The 10,486-nt window shown below is 42.6% G+C and overlaps 1 protein-coding gene across 1 annotated transcript in view; it reads left to right on the plus strand.

Moving 5' to 3' along the window:
* Positions 1-6,511, plus strand: part of LOC134444676 (NACHT, LRR and PYD domains-containing protein 1 homolog) — a 43,929-nt gene extending 37,418 nt beyond the window's left edge. The window contains exon 7 of the mRNA XM_063193907.1: positions 6,340-6,511. Within this exon, the coding sequence (XP_063049977.1) occupies positions 6,340-6,511 (172 nt within the window). The remainder of the gene's footprint in view (positions 1-6,339) is intronic.
* Positions 6,512-10,486: the final 3,975 nt, after the last annotated feature.

Here is a 10,486-nt window from a genome sequence, read left to right on the forward strand (position 1 = left end):
TGATATTCTGTCTCTCCATATTAGAATACATATTATCATAACATTTACTGACTGATCATGTCTTTGTTAGTAGGCAAACCAACAAAATCAGCAAGGGATCAAATACATATTGGACTCACTGTACATGCAAAATGATGTTGTACTCACCAGTGTTAATTTTGACAGGAATTTTTCATTTAGTTTTAGTTTTAGTCTCTTGACGAAAATCTAATTTTAGTTTTAGTCACAATTTAGTCATCTAAATATTTTTTATTTTAGTCTAGTTTTAGTCGACTAAAATTCATACAATTTAGTCGACGAAATCTAAAATAATTTTAGTCAACTAAAATATTAGCCTACATTAATTTCCTCTTGTCACTTCTCTATAAAATTGTCAAACGAAAATACCATTCGGGGGAATCAATCATTAAATGACATATTGTATGACATATTATATGACATATATTATGACATATTGTAATCATAAAATATTGTGGAAAAACTGCCAGAGCGTCTTATAAGCCAGTGGCTTATAGCCTATCATGGCCGCGACACTCATAAATCTCTGTCGACGACTTCAGGGGAAAACGGGACTGCGCGTTATGAAAAAATACTTGTGGGCATAGCCTACCAGTAAGCTAATGAAGAGCGTCGCGGGGTACAGGTTACTGTATGTAAGCGTTACAATGTCACCTGTTGGAAGACGCGTCTCTCTCTCTCTCTCTCTCTCTCTCTCTCTCTCTCTCTCTCTCTCTCTCTCTCTCTCTCTCTCTCTCTCTCTCTCTCTCTCTCTCTCTCTCTCTCTCTCTCGTGCGCGTATTGCAAGCTGTTGCATGTTATTTGCTTGATGCAAAGTTCTGATGGCATACACGCTCTCGTTGACATGGTTGTGTGCATGGTTGCATGGATTCGCAAGACTTCATTGCAATAACACAGTGAACGCGTGGAAGGGCCGTTCACTTCCTATCGCAGTGTCATTGACTGAAACAAGTTGCAAAACTCCACACTTCCGAATCCTTTGCGATCGGCACTACAGTGATTCTTATCAGAAGGCTTGTGCCTACGTATAGACACAGACCCTTAAATTACAAACATTAGCGAACATTGAAAAAAGATCAGACAACGACCGTCGGGTGGCATGCTCATGAAAGCGACAGGGAGTGGAGAAGTTGCCAAGATGTTTGCTACTGTGCGACAGCACCACCACTATTTCATGACTGCATAAACTTCTTCGTCATGGATAAATGGCCAACAATACTTTTTGCAGCCAGGATTGCACTGAAAAGTAGGCTACTGCTGTTAAAAAAGGTCATGGGTCTGCAGCACCGACGCCTGCTTGTGTGTGAGAGAGAGGGAGGGGAGGAGAGAGACATGGAGCAGCTGAGATGAGGGTCGCGACTTGCGAAATAGCAGGCAATTCTTTTTCAATATGTCAGTGACATATTAACAAAAATGCTTCCTATTGGTTTTCGTCTCCGGTGGTATTGTAGTCACATTTTTTTTTTTTTGATGAAAATATAAATCAATATCGTTATATTTTTCGTACAAACGCATGCTGTTTTTTCGTCATCGATTTATTGTCGTCAGGGAAAAAACAATCGTTAACCATAATTATGACGAAAATATTTAGTCACGAAATTAACACTGGTACTCACAGTCATTGATGTGTCCCCCGGTATATAATGGCTCCTGTATCAATTGTGGCAGTAAGAGGTACATGAGAAAGAAATACTGTATATGGAAAATGGTGGAGAATCCATGCCTTCCTGGAACTTTGCTGCTCACAGGGGGCCCTAGTGGAGTGGGGGCCCTAAGCCATTGCATTTTTCGCTTATGCCTCGGGCCGGCCCTGCATCACAGTGTCACATCCTGGTCTCTTCAGGAATATTTACACATCATTTTACTATTTTCATATACAGCACGCTCTCCCGTTTCTCTTCAATGCTGCGCATGCGCCAAAATGCTGGGTGGCAAAAAGGGCTGAGATAACGCAATCTCTATTCGAGTACAATGCGAATCCCTGGCATGAAGCCTCACATCTTGGCAGAAACTTAGCCAGAAATACCACATGACATGTTATACTGTCAACATACGCCTATTGGTTATGGTGGGTTATGTCAGTAGGTTAGTGGTGCGCATGTCAGATGAGATGACCCAGCTACAGTATCGCCATAGTGTTTTTGTTTGTTTTGGGCACCTTGAAGTTGCAGAGAAATTGTATTGGGCACCTTGAGCATGTATTGCTGTGAAATCTGCACGTGTGTTTGTTTTTGTTTGCCAACGTGATTTGCTGTGCTGTCACCCTGCATGTGTGTTTGTTTACATTTGGGGGGGGAGGCGACTAGGAGCTGCTGCAGGTGATTCTCATGACATGAACAATTACCACACCTCCTGATCATCCAATCCACGGAACCACCACCGGACATAAAAATGGAACAGAGACTTACCTGAACCGTCAAATCCCGGGAACCGACCGCTGGCCTCCTCGTCCGAGCTGTGGACCTCGCTACCCGACCGACGTGGACTCCTGGGCCCCGCTGCTGATCCCCCTTGGCTGCACCGATTATCATACAACGCACGCAAGTATTCCTCGTATCATCATTGGCGATAGCCAAAGTACTCTTTACTGAGGATCCGTCTCTCCCTTAGCCGAACACCGGACCGAACACGACGCCGAGGCCGAGGGGAATCCAGAGGAGGACCTGTCTGAGTCGGGAGTGTTCCGAGTCCACGCCGCGGAGCCTCCCCATTTGGCAATCAACAGCTTGAGCACAGGAAAGTACCAGTTCCAAACGCTGTGTGTTTATGCTTGAAGTTGTTTCTTGCACGTACGTGACCTGTTGCTAATTCCTGGTCTGTCATTCTGCCGAGGTCCAGCGGTTTCCGGGAGTCCCCGTGACGTCACTCGCTCCGTCCGCAAGCCACGCACCTGAAGGGAACCCCCGCGTCAACCACGCCCCTTTCTCGCCACAGGAAAGACTTAACTGGCCGTGCGCGGTGACTGTGACTTTCTGAGACTCCTTTCCTAATACCCTTTTGATTTTGAGTTATTACTGGTGAAGATTGTATTTATTTTGTGGACGTTGCCATCTGAACTAACCTATTTATTCTGTGACATTAGTATGTAGTATTGTGTGCATTTTACTATTTATACTGAAGTTTGCCGTGAGTAGTTTAGTGTTCTGGTTTGCCTATTTACTATTTTTGCTGTGTTGACTAACTCTGCATGGGGTGTAGATTGTGTATAAAATTGTTATTTATTTATTTATTGCATTTGGAATTTTTGTGAAACATTCAAGGTGCCCAATTTTCTATGTCCGTTTTTAGTCTTGTAACTTTAATAAACTTTTGATATATTTTTAAACCTTTGTTTGACTCGTGCTCCTGGGACTATAATAATGAGTTCGCCGCCTTCTGACACGCACATCCAAGACGCAGGTGCATGACAAAAGGCCAAAGTATTGTAGAAATAAGAAGAATGTCCGGAACATGCTTGTGAGGGCAGATTTACCCCCGCCTCCTCCCCCCACACACTTTTTAAGTAACATTCAAGCAGGCAACTACAAGTGTGGAAACTGCCAACAATGCAACTTCACCAGTAAAACACACTCCTTTAACCACCCTCATACTGGAAAGAAATTTTACATCAAGGGAGTTATATCCTGTCTTACAAAAAATGTGATTTACATGCTCAAATGCCCATGTGGCTTGGCCTATGTGGGCAAGACCACAAGGGCACTTAAGACAAGGATAGCTGAGCACAGATGTGCCATACGCAACATGGACATGAAAAGTTCAGTGGCAGTCCACTTCAAAGAGGCCCGACACAATGTGTCTGCTCTAAAATACATGGGGATCGAGTTGGTAAAAATGCCTAGGAGGGGAGGCAATATTGACAACTTACTTCTCAAACGGGAACTGTACTGGATTTACACCCTGGATACTATGGCACCAAGGGGCATGAATGAGGACTTCAGCATTAAACCATTCCTGTAACAGGCCTAATGACTCTGTGATTGCCGGTTGTGTGGACGAAAAACTAAACTAAATAACACACACTACTGAATACTCTAAATGTTTTTTGGTTCTTCTGTTTGTCCTTTGAAAATGTGTAGACCTATTAACTATAATGAAGATTTTAACACAATTATGTACTGTAGTCTCCTTGATGATAATATCAACCTTGTGATTGGTTAGACACCTCATGTGTACTTGAATTTATGATGGCCATATGGCCTGATGTGTTCTCAAGTACTCTGGATGGATCTCTCTGTACACCCTAGACTTCATGAGCATACAATGATGTTTTGTTTTTTAAACTTAAAAGTATATGCTTGTAGGTGTATGTAAATATTCTGTAAATATTTTGTAAATATGTTTGGACATTTGATAATGCCTCATGTATAATGTATGTGTAAATATATTTGTGTACACTTTGGGAAGCACTTGTTATCTGGTGTAGGCCTACCATCCAATCGGAACCTGTTTGATGTAACATGTGATTCACTTTTCCTTTAAATATGACATGTGTCTACCTCAATTCAAGTCTGATGAAGAGCGAAAGCTCGAAAGCGCTCACTTGAGAAAAATAAAAAAGCAACACGGGAGCAGTGTGCGGACATTCTTCTTATTTCTACAATATTATGGTGGGTTATGGCCTAAATTTATTTTGCTTGTACTTTGGCCTGGTATGAAATGTGCTTAAAAACAGTGTCACTGAATGTCTTTTTCACTATGTTCAAAGAGACATTGCATCAGCTGAAACAAAACAGTTTTGTTTCTGAAAGTTAGCTGTGTAGTTGGTCACATAAATACACAGTATAATCATTTTTCATGTCACAAAAGCACCCAGATAAGCCTCATGACTCATTAAAGAACTGTGCAATGAAATCTAGTTCCACACAACACCCGGGATATGGCTATTATTATCTACATTACTGTCACCAGCTGAAAGCCCAAGCATCACAATTTGTTAAGCTGATTTTTATTTTATTGTATAGCTGTTTGCATACCAATGGCACACCAAAATGTGATAGGTTGCAATAACAGTAGCGTGGACAAAATACCTGAAGGGAAAACATGCAGAGCGCAATACAAGCTCTGGGAAACTAGCTATTTTTTCAGCTTGCTAGCAAACGTCAAGATCAGATTCCTGTGTATTCCACTTGTCATAAAAGCGAGCTACACCATACGGATGAACACTTTAGGCTACCCGAGGTTGCCTAAACCATTGTGAACAACGGTCTTTACTTTGTAGTGTTGACATGAGGTACCGTGAGTGTGTATACAACTCGGAGCCAGCTAGGTTTCTGATGGCTACGAGTCTTTCCCCATGATATTTCAGATGTTTTAATAATTGGATGGAGATAATAATTTTACCGTATGTGATGTGGAACTAGATTACATTGCACAGTTCTTTAATAAGTCATGAGGCTTACCTTCTGGGTGTGTTTGTAGTGTATTCACAACACAAGGCGAAGTGGTTAATGTACAAGTATGTGTTTAATGTACACAATTACTCATGATCTTGCACCACCAGCTCTTATCATATCATTTTGTGTGTATTGCCTTGTTGTGATAATGTGATTGTACATGTTTTTTTATGTTTTATACATAAAACATACTGTTGACTTGTAGTGGCAACAGTACTGCCTGTATTGTTTATGGTTTTAATTTGTGTTTGTTTTTAGCTCCCTGCCCAGGGACCATAGATGTAAACTAGCTTCTAGCTCTGGTACTAGATTCTGTCTTGCACATGGTCCCTGTCAAATAAGCAATAAACTAAACTAAACTAGTGACCAAGCTCTGTTTTGCCAGACGGAAGGGATAAAAATGTCAACAGTGACGTCACGCATGGATTCCCTTATAGAACTGACAATGTTATCGAGCAACAGCATCTCTGCAATAGAATTATCTGTGTTTATTGTTTTATCACTGTTGTAGTGTTATCCATGCTGTAGATTTATGCATGTCTTTTCTGTGGTGGTGGTTATCTCTTCTATGGCATCTGCATATGCTGTGTCTATTGTGTTATAGTGTGTTGAACAGCAGCTTGTAAGATGTGCAGTGTGTATCTACTTTATTGTGTGTTATAGTTATCTGTGTATATGTTGTGTTTCTATTGTGTGTTGTCAGATGTGCAGTGTGTATCTACTGTATTGTGTGTTATAGTTATATGTTGTGTTTCTATTGTGTGTTGTCAGATGTGCAGTGTGTATCTACTGTATTGTGTGTTATAGTTATCTGTGTATATGCTGTGTTTCTATTGTGTGGTGTTATCAGATCAGGTGCAGTATGTCTCTACTGTATTTTGTGTTATAGTTATCTTAGTATATGCTGTGTTTCTATTGTGTCTTATAGTGTGTTGAACAGCAGCCTGTCAGATGAGAGTGTGCAGCAGATCCTCACTGCTGTCTCCAAGCAGAAGAGTGTGGGTAAAGTTGGCCTCCATGTGAAGACCATCACCCTCGTCACTGCAGAATGTCTTCTCAACTTCATGAAGAGCACACCTGCTGAAGAGGGTGTGGGGTAAGAAACACTTCATATGGCACTTCTGACTGATAGGTGACCCCTCAATCCACCATAAAGCAACACTGTCAAATATGTTTGCATTTCACTTTAAATATGAAATTTGGTTTTGATCTATTCTCTTCTACTCTACTACTCAGAGATGTACTCAACTATTTATCACGCAAAGTGACCTGATAAAAAATGTGTGTGTGTGTGTGTGTGTGTGTGTGTGTGTGTGTGTGTGTGTGTATATCAGGGCTTGACACGGGTACCTGCCAAGTGGCCAAATGCTGGTAAAACTTGGCTGGTAACAATTTAAGTGTCACTAGCCAATTTGGCAGGTAGCTTATTCTCTGGTATGACATATCAGAATAGCCTATATTCTGCAATTTGCCCCTTGTGTATCAATTGTTTTATTTTAAGTTCAAGAAAAAGGTCAGTTAGTCAGTTTCTATTTGTTTGTTTTATTTCCATGTGGAAACCCATGCACTCATCTTCTTGCTTTAAGCACCTCATTTTCTGAGGTTAGGTTAATGTCAAGCCCTGACGCATACGTGTGTGTGTGTGTGTGTGTGTGTGTGTGTGTGTGTGTGTGTGTGTGTGTGTGTGTGTGTGTGTGTGTGTGTGTGTGTGTGTGTGTGTGTGTGTGTGTGTGTGTGTAGGCCTGGGTATTGATTGACAATTTTCGGTTCCGGTTCCATTTCCGGTTCCTTCGTTTCGGTTCCGGTACCAGAACGGTTCCATTTTCGGTTCCTAGAAACCCTGAATTAAACCTGCAGTTACCCAAAGTGGCCAGTAGATGGCGTAACCGGTCTGTAAATCATGAGTTTCCCTGCCTGCCACAAGGCGGCGCTCATCGTGACTTAAGCAATGGCGGGTTAAAGGCATTTAATTCTATACAGCATTCATGATTAATTGCATGCTGCAAGTTGTCCTCTCGGCATGGCTTGGCAAGTATAATAAACGGTTTTGATACTGATAAATGTACTCATGTCTGATTAAAATTGTTCTGCTGTACGGTGCAACTTCACTTCTGGTAGGCCTACCAATCCTATGTCAAGCGTGCCTGACATGATTTTTTAATGTAGCCTATACGCTACCCAGTCTGTCGACAGCTTACCAAAACAGAGACCCAAGATTGCCACTTTCTAGTGGTAAAAACAACCTGTCCTTCTCCTACAGACATGTGTTGTGGCTTGTTCGAAAGCTGAGATTCTTAGCTTTTTACGTTTTTTTACGGCACGTTTTTATGTTCTTTCAATCAAAAGTTATTGAACTGTAAGCGGCCGCTGTTGCAAGTGAAAAAATAGCGCTTTCCAACCATTTTTTTTATCTCGTCATTTTTTTCCTAACAGCCAGCGATCTCCTTAACCTAGACCTACAGACATGTGTTAGGGCTTGTTCGAAAGCTGAGATTCTTAGCTTTTTACGGTTTTTACGGAACGTTTTTTCTTTCAATCCACAGTTATTTAACCTTAAGCGGCCGCTACTTCAAGTAAACAATGGCGTTATTCTCCAGCCGGATAGAGAGGAAATATTTTTTGTCGCTGTGTTCTTTGTTCCCTCGAATTAAACCGACGGTCTAAATAGGCTACATTTGTACGTCTCCAACATAAGACCAGTTATTTCTAAGTTAGCTCTTTTCATGGAAAAACATGTTTCCAAGGAGTCAGAGACATCTTCCTGAAGACATGGTTGAGGTTGACGGTATTGCAGCAGGCATAGTTGAGGTTGACGGTGTGTTGCCGTTGTAAAGATGCTGCAACTCTCTGCACGCAAGTTAATCGAATGCAAGAGCAGTGTTTGAACAGGTTGGATGTATTGCCATTCTTGCATGATATTAGTTTATCGCAGATATTGCAGCACGCTCCTTCCTTATCTACTTTCCTGAAATATAGCCACGCTTTCGACGGCATGTTTTTGTTTCTCAAGTAGTACAATCAGCTGGTTGAAAATCAGCTGTCTTATCAATCGTTTAAATGAGGTGCGAAACGGGAAGAGGAGGAGCGTGGTCAGTTTGTGACACTTGTGGTTGGCTGAAATGGCCGCGTGCTTAAACACACATTTGATGGCTCTGACAGTCAGACTTCAGGAACCGAAACGTGGAACCGACAGACAAGGCACGTTTCGATGCCAAGTAGAACCTTAGCTTTTAATTCGGTTCCATCAAAGAATTGAATTTCGGTACCCAGTCCTATGTGTGTGTGTGTGTGTGTGTGTGTGTGTGTGTGTGTGTGTGTGTGTGTGTGTGTGTGTGTGTGTGTGTGTGTGTGTGTGCTTGTGAGTGTGACGTCTCCGCAGTGGTGTGTTACTTTGCATGTAGGCTATTTAGGCCTGTATTGAGTTACTGTACACACACACACACACACACACACACACACACACACACACACACACACACACACACACACACACACACACACACACACACACACACACACACACACACACACACACACACACACACACACACACACACACACACACACACACACCTTGGCTGGCCCTAATGTATAGTAGTGCTACTGTGCCTGTGCATTTACACACACACACACACACACACACACACACACACACACACACACACACACACACACACACACACACACACACACACACACACACACACACACACACACACACACACACACACACACACACACACACACACACAGGCTCCTCTGCCTTTAGTTACACATAGGCACATGATGTTGTTCTCCTCTGCTTCACCTGACTCCCTCCTCTCTTCTATTTACAGGGTGAGGTTACCTGAGGGTTCTAATGGAGATGGCAGTTTGTGTTCTTGTCTCGGGGTGAAACGAGATGAGGAAGATCTCATGTATGTCACTTTCACCTCCTTCCCAATTAACATAATACACTTACTATGAGATACAATGTATTGTGTTTGTGAGTGTCATGTTATTCTCATTTCCTTCTTTGGCTGTCAGGCTGCTCATTGGTAACTATGGAGATACCACATCCCCAGAGTCAGAACCCTCAGGGTTGGTACTATTTGTCAAACTCCCAGAGACCACAGACACCCTGCTGCTGAAGGAACTCACCTGCAGGTTTCAACAGCTGAGACATCTGGCCGAAAAGTAAGAATCAATCACACTGAAGCAGATGTGTGTGTGTGTGTGTGTGTGTGTGTGTGTGTGTGTGTGTGTGTGTGTGTGTGTGTGTGTGTGTGTGTGTGTGTGTGTGTGTGTGTGTGTGTGTGTGTGTGTGAGAGAGAGAGAGAGCCCGTGTGTGTGTGTGTGTGTGTGTGTGTGTGTGTGTGTGTGTGTGTGTGTGTGTGTGTGTGTGTGTGTGTGTGTGTGTGTGTGTGTGTGTGTGTGTGTGTGTGTGTTTGTGTGTGTGTGTGTGTGTGAGATCCCATGAGTTTGTGTGTGCATGGTCAGCATGGTGTGCTTTGTCTTTTGTGATGAACAGCAGAGGTCTCAAGAAGTTCAGCTGATCAGTCATTCAGTGCCCTCTGGTTTGGATTTCACCTTGGCATTGTACCGTGTGCTGTGTATTGTGTACTGTGTTAACATCGCGTGTGTGTGTGTGTGTGTGTGTGTGTGTGTGTGTGTGTGTGTGTGTGTGTGTGTGTGTGTGTGTGTGTGTGTGTGTGTGTGTGTGTGTGTATGTGTGTGTGTGTGTGCGTGTGTGTGTGTGTGTGTGCTCTGCAGCAGTCCAGAGTATGATGAGCATGTGGATGGCCTGATGGAGTACCTGTCCTCTGTGCCTGATCTGAAGGGGGTGTTTCTGCTGGCAGCCTGCCTGACTGAGGTCTGGGCCATTAGAATCCTGTCTCTCATTAACAGTCCTCATTTAGAGGAAGTACAGTAAGTACCACAATCTCATGACAGGTAAATGTGTTCTACAGTAGCTTATAAATATATACTACAGTATACTATACAGTCCCATAATACAGCAAAGTATTGGGTGCCATCACCAGGTCTATTCAAACACACACACACGCACGCACGCACGCACGCACGAACACACACAC

This window comes from Engraulis encrasicolus, unplaced genomic scaffold, assembly GCF_034702125.1.
Source record: "Engraulis encrasicolus isolate BLACKSEA-1 unplaced genomic scaffold, IST_EnEncr_1.0 scaffold_65_np1212, whole genome shotgun sequence".
Classification (NCBI taxonomy): Eukaryota; Metazoa; Chordata; class Actinopteri; order Clupeiformes; family Engraulidae; genus Engraulis; species Engraulis encrasicolus.